Source organism: Tinamus guttatus, unplaced genomic scaffold, assembly GCF_059628265.1.
Source record: "Tinamus guttatus ecotype Peru unplaced genomic scaffold, ASM5962826v1 Tinamus_guttatus_pri_ptg000915l, whole genome shotgun sequence".
In the NCBI taxonomy this organism is placed as follows: Eukaryota; Metazoa; Chordata; class Aves; order Tinamiformes; family Tinamidae; genus Tinamus; species Tinamus guttatus.
The window spans coordinates 596381-610354 of record NW_028289449.1 but is presented as its reverse complement, the minus strand read 5'-3'; the positions used below and the strand labels follow the sequence as shown (position 1 = coordinate 610354).

Genomic DNA, 13974 nt, shown 5'->3' with positions numbered 1-13974 from the left:
TTTCCACCACAATTTTCAGATATATTCAATGCATTTTGCTATTAAGAATAAACTAAAGCCTACAGTTCTCTTGTGAGGTAGATAAGTCAGATTCTCTCAATTTTAAAGAAGAAAAATGAAGCACAGTACAGCTAAATTCATGGCACACCTAGAATCTAAGGTCCGCCTTCTAGTACTTTATTGTAATCAGGCAGATTGTCATCATGGTTTTACAAAACCTGATAAGAGTCCTGGTTGAACTTAATTCAGTTGCGGAATGGAATCTCACACAGATTAAAAAAAAAAAACCATGAAAAATAAGATCACCTGATAAAATTGTTAGACTGGGGCTAGATATTGCAGTTGCTAATGGGGCAAATTTAAAAGCATTTACTATGTTGGCTGCAAAAACTCTGAGGTGAACACAGCTTCTGCATAATCCTCACAGACATTCTGCAACTCTGCTGCCACATCACATAGGGCTTCTTCTGTCAGTTCTTCTGCAAGACTGAGGAGAGAGGGAAAAGAAAGGGTTCAGTAGGATATTAGTACTCTGGAAAGCTCTATTACAAATATTCCTATTTTTTTCTTTCTTTCTACGGTTTAGCCTGCATAAAGATCTCACTACCGCAAAAGAGTTGTGTTCTTGTACATCGTGTGTAATCTACTCCGAAATTTGCCACAGTGCAGTTCCTAGGGAAGGACAAATTCTTCAAGCTTAGGTGTTGAGGGATCTCCATCACTTTCTTTTTCAAACTCTTATATACCAATCCTCCTTTGGAAATAAGATTTAATATACCATGTGATTACACAAAGGCCATTGAAGTCAATGGGAAGCATTTTGCTGATTTTAGTGGTCACTGAATCAGGCCTTCCTGAAAGCAACAAAATTTAAGAAGCAGCGAGACTAGAAATTTCTGTTTTCATGGATCTCTGGGTCAAAGCAGATGTCACAGAAGGGAATAATTATTCTAGCATTTAAAAACACAATTGTTTTCCAGTGTCTTGAAAAATTCTCTTCAGTTTTATACATACTATAAAGGTTTCACATAGTTAGTGTATCCAAGGCCTACTAGAATAGCATGGAAGAGTTTTACACATACGTATTTTGACACATATTTTACCTACAAAGATTTGTAATGCCCTCTGGTGGTAAAAATAATTTACTGAAGCATCTTGGATGTCAGATTACATTTACAGTTTGATTTTAAGTAATATGTATCATAGGTAAATGGCAGCAGCTGGCAGAAGGAAAGAGATTCACTTCCATCTAATCCTTCTGTCAACCACAGGAAGATGCCAGTCTTTGAGGTACTCAGCCTCACACCAGTTATAAAAATGAATGTAGTTCACATTGCAGAATGAGTGTGCTAAGAATTGTCCAGGCATACTCCAGCAGTACATTTTAATAGCTTCACAAGCACTGGTCTACTCACAATTGTTAAAATATTTGTAAACAGAGAATGAATTATAGGTAATTCTAGACAATCACTCAAGGGAAGTGCAAGGAAACGATGACAAATAACATCATGTACTTGCTATACCTAAGCAATCAAAATACTCGTGAATATTTCAGCTTTCACTGCCCTGCTTGCTTAGTAAATCTTGACTGTGTGTTAAAGATTTCTTTCTTACAAAGTATGCAGTGGAGGGAAAGTTATTTATTGTTTCTTCTTTTATTTGTGCTGAAGTATGACAGACCAGATATGTCACAGTTCCCACAGTGAACTCATTGACAGAGCAAACCTACTATTGTTCCATAAAACATCAACTGCATAAACTTCTATCATGAGAGGTAAAGACTGCAGACATTTTCTGCTATTTCCAGTGCTTTCACAGAACCACAGAATAGTTGGAGTGGGAAAGAATCTCTACAGATCACCTAGTCCAACTTCCCTGATCAAGGAAACCTAAAGCAGGTTTCCCAGGACCATGTCCACTGAGGATCCAAAGTACCTCAAAGGATGGACACTCCACCACTTCTCTGGGCAACCCTTATTTATGTTTCACTCAACAAAAAAGTAAATTTTGTCTTCCTTCAATTTACCTGTTGATGATACCATTGAATTAGTGGATGGAAAATTGGACCCATTTCCTTTTATCTGTAGGAAGGATATTATGCTGAGTTAAACACTGAAAATGCAGCACTAAAGGGTTTTTCGGAGCATGCAAAATAACTACATCTTCTACGGTGACTCCCTACAGATTAATTCACCCATTTACTGCAGGAATGGTTGAAGAAAGCTGAGGGTGAGCATTTCTTCTCGCATTTTTCTACAGCAATTGAAAGTCAATTTACACAAAAGAAGGTCAAGTTAAAATTGAAAAGTTTCACTTCTGATGTAGTCTTCTGAAAACAATATAAACTACTTGTAAACAACAAACAATATGAACTACTTATAAGCAACAGTCGCACAGTTGTGTTTGTGGTAACACCGCAATATGTGAAAAACACTAACTCCCTCAGAACATTCTGCTCCTATATGCTTTCATTCTCTCTGAAAATCTTAAAAATCTATAAACGTCAAGTACCAGCTGAGAAGCAGTCCAATAGCTGACTACTCGGGCTTTCGACAGAACCTTTCCCCCCCCACTCCTTCCTTAAATAAAGTCAGAAAAAAAACGTTCATCTGCTGATAGAGTCACTTCACAAATACAAAGATAGTTCATGTACCTCTCAGCAATCTGCCATGGATTGAAAGTGCCTACTGCCTCATGGGAGATGATTTTTAGGTGGTGCTTGTATGTATTGTTATAATCCAAGATGCTCTGGAACATAGACTTTGGAACAGAGAGAGAAACGTAGCACTCATTTTGCAGAGACATACTTCGACTCAAGGGCTGCAGAATGTCACTTCCAGGCTGCATTTTCTCTTCTGATGTTTTGTTTTCATCAACAGCACTGGAAATGAAAACAGTCATTAATTCAGAACCTGATTTTGAAAAAATGTTTTTCAAAGACAAAGTCTAGTCAAATAGCAATCACAATTTTCTTTTATGAAAACACTATAACAAAGATGCACAACTCAAATGCATCTCAGTTTAGTATAGGGTAGAATATTTTACTTACTTGCCATTAAAAGGGTTTTCAGATATAATGCATATTTCTGGCTCTTTCTGTCCAATTAATTTAGTTATTTGAATTGGATGTGGAGAGGTAGGACTTTTAGCTATTGGTATATTTTGCTGTTCTAGAACAAAGAAAATAACATTAAAGCTTGTTTCCTTGGAAGAGAAAAGAACATTTTATGCAAATACATCTGCAGAAAGTATGGCTTCTTTTAAGTCCAAGTTCTTCAGACAGATAAAAGCCCTTAAAATGTAAATTCAAATTGACATTTCCAAGAGCTCAGTGTGCTAAAGATAAGCATTTCAGAAACCCTTTGTAGATTTTTTTTTATATGTGTGCTACTTCTACAAAAAAGAGAGAGAATACTACTCTAAAATTAGTCTACATAAGTTTGGTCCTAACTAGAAGATATAAAACAAACCAAAAAACAAATTCCCAACAAGACAAAACAAAAAAATCCCAACACACACACACCTGACTTAAGTCAAATCTTCACATGCCCTACTATGAGACTTTTCAGCTGAGGTAAAACAGCCCAATTAAAGTCAGTGTGTGATCAGATCCTCACCTCACTGTCTGGTAATTACACATAATACAATAATCTTGGTTTTAAAAGAGTAGAACTTATGGACAGAGACTACAGAAAAAGTAATTTACGTTAAAAAGACACTTACCTTTTTTCTCTTCCTGAGCCCAGAACTCCAAATCACTGTACACAATCTGGGTAAGTCTCCTACGTACAGCTTCCTGATATCTCTTTAAAAATATATATATAAATAAATAAATCAGCAAGTATTTAACAGTTTAGCTGGGCTAGTGATAACCTCGTATGAAAGCTGGCCATAATCTTTTCTAATCAAAGCAGGATTATTTTCTGCAGTTAAATTAAAACAGAAAAGGTTGTGTGTATATGAGACACAGGAATCACAGATAATCTTGGTCAAAATGCCAGTTTAAGACTCAATCAGTTGCTAGTACAATTGCAACTACTTCCACCTCTGATAAACAGCAACTGTTCAAATAACGGAGAACCGGATGGCCCATTTGTCTGTCCTGCTCTACCACCAATAACAGTAAATTCAAATATATACTTAAATGTTCAGTCTTATATGGATAAAGATACTGCATAATTTAAGCTTTATGTCTCCATCTTAGAACTAAATGGCACTAAGCTCAGTAGTTCCAGATTAGGATAAATTGCTTAAAGTAGGAGGTAGGAATGAGACTCGAACCAAAGAACTATGGAAAATCTAATGAAATCTAATTGAAGAAAAAAATGAAAAGCACAACATATGAGAAAGATCAAGGCAACCAAATGACAACCTCATTAAAATTTACACAGCAAGGGGGATAAAGAGAAGCATAGTTAACTAACATATCTGTTTGACTTCACCACATTTTCCTGTAATATATACTTTGGATTGCCATGGCAGATGTCCTTGAAGCGCTCATGCTACTGGAATACTAGGACCTTGTATCAAAAACACTCAAAAAAATTTCACAATTATTCAAACTTTTCCAAATGTGAGAACAATCAACAATGTAGCAATCACCATACTGACTTTCTTGACCATCTAAGCCACAGAACTTTGAGGTGGGAAGCAAGCTCAGGTCTACCAACTGCAAAGCTAGCAAAAAAACCCATAGGCCAAACATGCTTCTGTTCTCACTCTATTTTCAGCTGGAAATAGAAACTCCTTCGAGCTCTTCCAGTTCACACAGTGATTCAGTCAGACCTTGCTTCACCAAAGAATGTACAAAAACTGCTGACATCCACAACTTAAGGAGAGCAATCTGGTAACACTGAGACCAGGTGAGAGACAAAGGCTTACTTCAATGTCTTCTATCTTTTGCAACATTGCTTCCAAACTAGGACACTCAGCCACAGCCGAAGCAGGCAGCTGCAGTCTCTCCTGGTGCTCCATGCTCCAGAGTTCCTGAGCAGTATCTTCCAAAAGATCATCTAATAGTTTTTCACTCAGTCTATCTGCATTTGCTGCAACCTGCTAATTGAAAGAAAAAAAATCCATTGGAGAAAGAAATTCTGGTGAAAAAAGTGTTTATACATAAAATATTTCTAAAAGCAGCTGCTTACAGTAATAATCCAATTATCATTCAATATTTAACATTCTACTTCAATGAAAATCCAAATAAATAAAAGAAGTTCAGTATGTTTCTACCCATAAAATCAACAGATATGGGAAAAGTTCATTATTATTTTCCCAGAATCATTCTATTATATAACAAATATTAAAAAAAAATCAGAAATTTCAAACTATATTTTATGGCATGACAGACAGAATTCAGCTGCATGAGTGCTTGCTTATAAATAAAGAATCCTTCAAAGGACTGTTTGTTTCCGAGCAGAGATTGACTTTCTAACAAAACATAAATCCTCTCATAATAATCACATTTGCAGCATTATTAGTACAGATTATATTTAGCCATTAAATACAGCTTAATATAAATTGTTAAAATACTATTATCAAGTTCAGTTATGCTCAAGATGAAATTATTATGACCATTCAAAAACAATTTAAAATGCATCTACTTTATCAGAAAATAATCTGAAAATTAATGGCAAAAATTTATTACAATAATTCAAGGACCTCACGCTGAAAAAGAAACACACTCTCCAAAAGTCTAAAATTTTGTTGAATACATAAACAATTTTATATGATTTTTTTTCCCAAAAATTGCTTACTTCCATTAAGTTGCAAAAGAATAGATGTGTTGCCCCCCCCAAAATGTTTTATAGCTTTAAATTAATCCTTCAGTTGCATGAGCTTTTGACTATACTACCTGTGCCTTGTCCAAAAGAGGTTCTAAGTGCTCCTGTACTGTGCTCTCAACTTTGTCAGCAAACTGGACTGGAGAAGCACCCTGTGACCTACCAAAAACAAAGTCATTCTGAAATACTGTATGACAAAAAAAGTAATCATAACAAGTAATCCATTTTGTTGGGGGGGGGGTGGGGTGGGGTGGGAGATGGGGAGGCTTTATCAGATCTGATACCAAAACTTTTTTTCCATTTATCAGTTCTTCAAATAAGTAATTACGTCAGCTTTTGCTTTTATATTTCTTCCTTACTAAGGTCAGTTAGAAAATTCACTCTCCTTGAAGATTCTGCCTCAAGCCATGCTAGTTTTCACAAATAAAACAGCACTATAAGGAAGTTACAAAATGCACGTTGTAACAACTACATAATGAAACTGTGATCCTGATGTCTCTTTCTTTCATAATGAACTACTCAAATACATATTCTTATCATGGATTTAACCTTATTAGGAATTTTGTGTAAAACTCAGTTCTCCAATTCTTTCAATGCTCATTTACAGAAACCCCAAAACAACACACAAAGAAAAAAACCCAGCAGCAACAAACCCTTCGACCCCTACCTAACTATTTATCCTCAAAATCTCAACTCCATATAAAAAAAATATATGTATATATACATATAAGAAAAATTCAGAAAGAAAAGTATTTCCTATGAGTATCCATGTCAACCTAAGAGCTTCTTTTTCCATGAAACCTAGTCTTCTTTCTTCTTTACGTGAAGCTGAGTTAGCAATGAGTTCACTAGATCTTGCATTCCTGGGTGTCTTGACAGCACTATAAATAGGAGAAAATATTAATGGCACTCCTTTTCCTCTACATGTTTTAAAAGTTTTAAAGTTTTAAAGCTTATTCATAGCAAACATTATTGCATTAAACTGTGGACATACCGTTTTGGTGAAGCAGGTGGAGATGTAGGGCTTGGAGGTACCCAGGGTATTCTGCTCTCCTTAACCTGTCGTTTGGTCTCTTTCAGTTGGAAAGCTACAGTTGTCTCTTGAAACCGGGCACGCTTTCCTTGACATTGTGCCTGTCTTGATTTTACAGGTTTAGGCACTCCCTTTAATTTTTAACACAATCGCATTAAAAACATACATCTCTGCTTTTGATATTTTCTTCTCTATCTCTTAAGTATTTTGAATTCCATATCAGAATTTGTCTTGAACTCATGACTGATGGCTTTATTGCACAGCTAATAAATGCAGAGGGTTTGCAGCTGATATAAGGTGGGTTACAACTATGCTCTAGCAGAAAATGTCCTTAATCCCAAAACTGTGATTGTTAAAAATAGTTCCATATTTTGCATATTGCTCTTCACAGGAAGAAATACTTCTGAGATTTTCAGAATTAGACTCTTAACTCTGAACAGATCAAAACAGAAAGTTTCCAAGATAACTTTTTTACAATCATGAAATTATAAAATTATTCTACTTATATTTGCTACAAAGACAAACTACCTCCTTCGGTATGAATTATTGAAATGCTTAACTTTGATGCTCACAGTCCTCACACTAATATGCAAAGCAGTAAAATAGATATTTATGCATCCATATTACTATACAAAATCTGTTTTTTCAAGAATCCCTTAAAATAATGTAACTAAATATTTTGTATTTGAAAACATTTTCTAAAGAAACTCCTTGTTTCCATTACAGAAATCTCTTGCTGGTTACAAGAGAGATTTATCAAAACACACAATGTCTTCTTGAAATTATATAATTTCTGTAATCAATGAGGCAAAATTTGCTTCATTTATATCCTCATATTACCATTAAGAAAAAGAAAGAAAGAAAGAAAGAAAAGATCACAGCTTTAAAGCCAAATTGAAAAGCTACTATGATATTTTTTAACACAAAAACGCTTTCAGAGAATGTTTTCCTTGTTTCTAATGAACAATAACAATACTTTCAAAGTTCATAACACAAGACTTGCTTCCTTATTCCTCCCCTATTCAGAATTCTGATATTTCTGAGGAAGCACAAAGCCTGGCAGTATCTTAAAAGAAATCCCAGAGAACAAGTAGAGGAAAGCATAAATTATTTCATCACATCTATACCTTTGATTTTGCTGGTAGCAATGCCCCTTTCTTCCTCAAAGGGCCATTTTCAAGCATGGGAACTTTTTTTACAGCTCCAGCTCTTGACAATGCATCTAAGCTTCCTTGTAAAATGGCATTTTTCTCTGGAGTTGGTGGGTCATTTTCTTCTTGGAATTCACTCTGTGATACATGAACATAACTGTTTGTCTTTGGAATTGCTGAAACATTTGCAGCAAAGTCATGTTTGTCTGTATGAAAAAAAAAAAACTTCAAGCACAAAGGGACAAAATCCATCTTTATGTCTACATTTGTAATTTTTGTTGTGCTATTTAATCACAAAATGTAAAGTTCTATCGTAATATTGAAATTTTATAAGTTTTGTTATTTCCTGGTAATAATTTCCTTACACTATCCTGTTGTACCAAAGATTTTTTTTGTTGTTAATTATATATACATAAATACACACAAATGTACACAGTACGTACACTGGCAGCTACAGGGACTTGTGGTCTAAGGACTGATAACATCATATATTTTAGGCAGCAAGAGACATGATTTAAATAATAACAGAATAGTCATAAACAGACATATAAACCTGCAGGGCTACCATGCCAGAGAAACAACTGAAAAAAAATTGCATAGCAAGGCTACAAGAATCCAATTATTATACCTTTGGGAGCAATATGTAACGTACCACAGAATTCAACTGCCACTGGGGTAAGCTAATTGATAAAAAGTTATTTAATAATTCAGAATACAAACCAATCAAGAGTCTCCTGGTAGATGAAGGTTTTCTAGGTTCTTGTCCAAGCTGCTTCTTTAAGACGAGAGGTTTCTTTTCTCCTCTTGGAGACCTAAGCCGCTTTCTGGCAGGAAATATCATATTGCTCCCTGGAGATTTGCCCTGAAATGCTGACAGATATTTCTTTGCTTTTTTGGGTGTTTGTTTCTTTTCCAGCAATGAATCCAGATCCTGTACCAAATATTTATAATTAAATTACTATTTAATTAAGTAATGAGAATAAGGAGAAACAAACCTCAAAGGATTCTAAATAGTAAAAAAGCAAAATGCCCCAAAGTTTTAATCTTCTCTCTCTCTCTCCCTCTTTTTTTTTTTTCCCCTTGGTTGGTTGTTTTTTTTAAAAAGGTGACCTATCCTGATAGTTATTCATCCAGAAGCTTCTTCACATAATCAATAATCCTACAGAACAGGCTGGCATTTTTGTTTTTACAAATGGCTCTAGTAAACTATCTGTTCATGGCATGTTCAAAAAGAAATTGATACAGAGGCTACAGACCATACATGACTACAGGATGACTAAGGACTTCTTCGGTAACAAACATGGTCTTAAATAGTGCCGCCTCCCTTTGTGTTCCAGGGCAATTATAAATATTAATCTTTTTATAAGCAATTCAGAACAAAAGACATACATGCATAGCTCTTAAAATTAGAGTAATATTTTAAGGTGCAGAAAATCTCATGACTGTTATATCACTTATTTAAATACTGATTTCATAACAGTTTAGGTTATGCAGTTTTTTTTGTTTTTTTTTTTAAACACATCTCTAATTTGGAAACGTTAGCAGAAAAGGTGAATCAGAGCTTTTTTATTGTATCAAAAATGTTTTTAAAGTATCAAATATTAGTAACAAATCATTTGAAGTGCATAGAGCTTAATAAATTCTTGTAGCTACATCTTCTGACCAAATACTTCTCTGGCACACAACATGAAGGCAGACACTCATCACTATCCTTAGGAATAAAACATGCACTACTAAACAAAATAAATACATAATTTTCAATGCATTAGATAAAGTGCACTCCTTTCAGCCTTGAAAATGACAAATGAATCAGACGCTGGTGCTCCATTACCGCTATAACTAGCGGGCTTTATTCCAGCAGGACAGCCAATAAAGAAACAGCATCAACAGAAAATGCAGCAGGTAGCTCTGGTGTATAAGACACAACCTCATTTTAGACCATCATTAGCTTAGAAAAAAACCAAACATTGCATTGTATACATTAGAAAAGAAGATGACTTTTATATCAATAAGATATTTTGCCAATTCACAAACACCCAATATAGTTTACAGTCAAATATTTCACCATGTCCCTTCTGCCTCATGAGAAATGAAGTGTTTTTTTCCTACCTCAACTTGTAGCAGGATATCTATGATAGTGTCAGAAAGAGAGGAGTCCATTTCTAGTTTGGCAGAGCAGAGAGACAGTTGTCGAATGAGACTGCCCAGTTCCTTATAGTGGGTAGGAACCTGTTCTCTTTGATCAGTAAATTGATTGGCAAACGTCTGCAAGGCTCGTATAGCTCCTCTGTGTGCTGCAGCCAATCTGGATATTGCTCGAGACTAGGACATGAAAAAAAACACATGCTTGAATAACTGTAGTTTCTACAAATGCTGCTACTCAAAGAATTAATGCCAGAATTTCATGGCAAAATACTCAGAATTGTGATTGTTCTGATGAATATGAGGCTGCTTGAGACAAAATGCAACAAGCAGCCTACTAAAGATAATACATAAGACCATATACCAACTATTGTGCTAACATCAGTTAAACTAGTATAGTTATAATATCTTTCTACTACTCTATGCCTAGAGTTTAGCCATAAGACTAACTCCAATGTGACAATCATTTTAAAAATCAAGGAAGTCTCCACCCCTCAAAGCTTTTGTTCCAGAGAAAATACAAATGTTGGAAAAGCACAAGAGAACAAGACAATACTGGCCAGACAGTAGGCATCATCACAGCATTAACTTTGTGAAAGATAATAAACACACAAGAATATCAGAAAGGACAACCAATAAGACTAAGTGACATCAACAGAAACTTTAAAAAGCAGTGAATAGGAGAATGCAATGTTATTCAGAAATGAAAGTGGAATGAAGGAGAAATTAGAAGCAGCACAAAAGTAGAGAAGAACAGCCTTTTCATCTCCAGTTTGCTCTGAGGAAAAGAGCGAAACAGCAAAAGCAATATCAGATCAAGCAAGCCATATTTCTGTGATAATGGAGCAAAAGATGCAGGATACAAAACAAACACATGCAGACCACCTAACTCCCTTCTGGAGAGGGATCAGGTGTACCCCAGCTAACTTGAAATCTGACAAACGCAATTTACTGAGAAAAAAAAAATCTATCAGTAAATGAGTGGCAGCCTGAATGATAATTACTTCCTACCTTTTTAGTATGTTTGACTTTATGAGGACTCAATTTGTCTAAATCATCCTGAATTTCTTTTACCTGTTTATCAAAAAAGGAAGAGAAGGGGAAAAGTCAGTCAGAATATCTATAAATGAAATATAAATCTCAATGAAAGTAACACCTGAATGAAAGCCCAAACTTTCCAAAAGTGTTACTCAAATCTCTATCTAATGATTAGCGAGATTAGTAATATCATTCACATCCAAACCAAAGACACTGTCAGGGACCTCTTGACCAAGATCTCTTGTTTCAGTTCATTTCTGCTAAAATCATCATAACAACCTAGCTACTGTACATGCCAATTTTAAAGGAATTGGTTCTATAACCCAAAATTGGTTCTTACTTGTTGCTGGAGAACATACAACCTCCGAGCTGACTGCACAGTTTGCTCCTGTCTCCGAATGCGAATTCGTTGCTCTTCAGCAGGATCCAAAATGTCACCTCTCTCTAAAAAGCATAAAATACAGAGTCTTATATCTTAATCTGACCCATGAAAAGCCTGAAGAGTCAAGTGAATAACATAGAGAACCAATGAAAGGTCAGAAGGCACATTCAATAAGCCAACACATAGCCATAAATTAGGTGAATCAGACTTGCTAAAGGAAATATTGTCAACTTCTGGCCTCTTTCTTATTATTGCTAATGAAGTGGCTAACTACAATGCTAATTCTCCACAGTCCGAAGATCTGACCAATAAAGTCTTATGGCACCAATGTTTTTCACACAAGATGTTATTTAGCCTACCTTTAATTTACTTTCATTGCAGGCATTTATTAGTTAAACTACCTAGCCATTTTACTTTTCATTTATTTTTGAAAAACATGTCCTTAAACATACATAATTAAACACCGATTCTAATTCAAGCCAAACAAGAGAAACAATGAAACAAACTATCATTCATTCATATAAAATATTTTTTTTAGTCTTACCTTTTTTAGACAGTTCTTCAATTTTCTGGATACAACTCCTCAATTCCTTTTGCAAGCGTTGAACTTCCTGTATATTTTCATCATTTTTTTTTCTGATATTTTTCTTAGAGCCTGGTCCAGGGTCACGGGTGGGTGGAGAGTCTAATGCAGATGGTATTAGCCTTCCCTCATTCGGTGTATAGAGAGAAAGTTTAGCACCAGAGCTGCTGGTCTCCACTTTGGAAGGCTGACCAAGTTTCTGCTGGCGTTTCAAGGGAGTCCAAGAATTCGCTGCATTTTTCTCCTCCAGACTTTGGAATAGTTTATTTTTGTGTTGTTGGGAACTCTTGGCCAACAACTGCTTATTGGCAGCAACTCCAAAAACCTGCTGCTTTACTTTCTCTTCACAATGTCTTTGTCTTATGTCCCTTTTGGCTAGCTGAATGGCAAATTTTAATTTTTCTTCAGATATCACTGAAAACATGCCAGAGCTTCTTATGCTGGGATCTTCACTTGCAGCTAGACTCCCTCGATCCTTGGATGGCTTCAGCTTTTCTATTATAATTGGACAAGGGCTAGGAAATCTGACAGATAGATTCTCTGGAACTGCAGGCACATTCCTATTAAACTGGAGCTGTTCCAAAGTTTAAACAAAGGCTAATGTCACACAGAGCACATTACACAGGTGGTGCATTTCTAGCACACAATAGTAGGCAAAATGGATCTCCCTTCATTTCAGGACATATTCTGTGATGTTGACACTTCTTCAGTATATGCAAGCCATTTTCCCTACCCAAACAAACACCAGCATTCAAAATTATTTTCATGTAAGCATGTAGATCCTTTTGTAAATACCATTAGCATTGTTTTTGCATCATAGGTATACATTGAAAAAAATGGTCTGAATGTCCAGGAAATGGACAATATAATCATGGAGATTTTAAGTATTACAAAAGCATAAATAATTAGTTATAACAAAAATGTAACATTAGTAATATGATTTCCCATAATTATATCATATAAATTAATATTAATTAACTCGTAAAGGTAAAAGGAAGATAAGGTAAATGTGACGACAGGGAAATGTATGGCTGAAACTCAGCACCAGAATAAAAGTTTTATCTTCTGCTTCCACATAGTAAAGGCTAATAAGAGGCAAACATTTACACATACAATCGCTGACCTATTTCCACATATTCCACAGAAGGAAAGCATCATGCTTTGCATGGCATTGTCCTGAGAACAAGTACAAAGATTTGACACCCCCTAGTGAGCTGTCCCATGAAGTGGGTCATGATTCTCTCTCTGTACTGGCCATAGAGGAAAAACAATTCTGTATCACTACAGCATGCAAATACCTGAGTTTGTAATACTGTGGCTTCATTCTTGAATAGCGGGGTACTGGATGCAAATGTAATATCAGATGTAGATGGCTTGCTTGGTCCCATGACATTGGCTTGATGCTGAAAAAACAGTTATTTGCCCTTAGCTACAGTTACAGCCATGAACCTACAAAGAATCACATGCTATTTCTCCCTTGTAAAAGGCGTACAAGGAGCCCAAGGCCTGATACAAATAAAAGATAGAGAGCGAACTCAAGGAAGCATTTGGAAATGGAAAGCATGTTCTGTGTGTCTAGGCAGGTGTTACACAAAATAGAAAATACGCTCCCACCACCTAACACACAACTTGGGATTTACAACCTGCTTTGCTGCCAAGCACCTCCAGAGGCCGTGAGGTTGAAACTATCAGTCATAAGAACACTGCAACGCTTTTATGGCCATTACTTGACTAAAAAGAACACGGTAAGGGCAAACCTGTGAGAAGGAAACAGGGCGCGAACAGCCTAGGGCAGCACTCTGAGAGCTGGGCCTGTACGGCACCCGCCAGCGCTGAGGACCTGCAGCTTCCTCCCACGGGGGCAA

General features: G+C 35.8%; 1 protein-coding gene across 1 annotated transcript; it reads right to left on the bottom strand.

Annotated features, from left to right (window-relative positions):
- Positions 1-349: 349 nt before the first annotated feature.
- On the bottom strand, positions 350-13609 carry KIAA0753 (KIAA0753 ortholog). The gene is made up of 15 exons (XM_088537973.1): positions 13408-13609; positions 12071-12683; positions 11485-11588; positions 11118-11180; positions 10074-10286; positions 8685-8895; positions 7941-8170; positions 6775-6944; positions 6557-6661; positions 5852-5939; positions 4882-5055; positions 3724-3805; positions 3050-3170; positions 2654-2881; positions 350-487 (listed from the first exon to the last, which is right to left on the bottom strand). Exons 1-15 carry the CDS (start codon positions 13495-13497, stop codon positions 373-375), a joined length of 2607 nt encoding a protein of 868 aa, XP_088394099.1. The 5' UTR covers positions 13498-13609; the 3' UTR covers positions 350-372.
- Between the last annotated feature and the right edge of the window lie 365 nt (positions 13610-13974).

Coding starts and splice junctions, on each gene's coding strand:
- KIAA0753 (XM_088537973.1), bottom strand. CDS start 13,497: ATGGGACCAAGCAAGCCATCTACATCTGATATTACATTTGCATCCAGT. Junction 11,181..11,484: donor TGTATGTTCTCCAGCAACAA/GTAAGAACCAAT, acceptor TTTGATAAACAG/GTAAAAGAAATTCAGGATGA. Junction 2,882..3,049: donor GAAAACCCTTTTAATGGCAA/GTAAGTAAAATA, acceptor TTTCATTTCCAG/TGCTGTTGATGAAAACAAAA.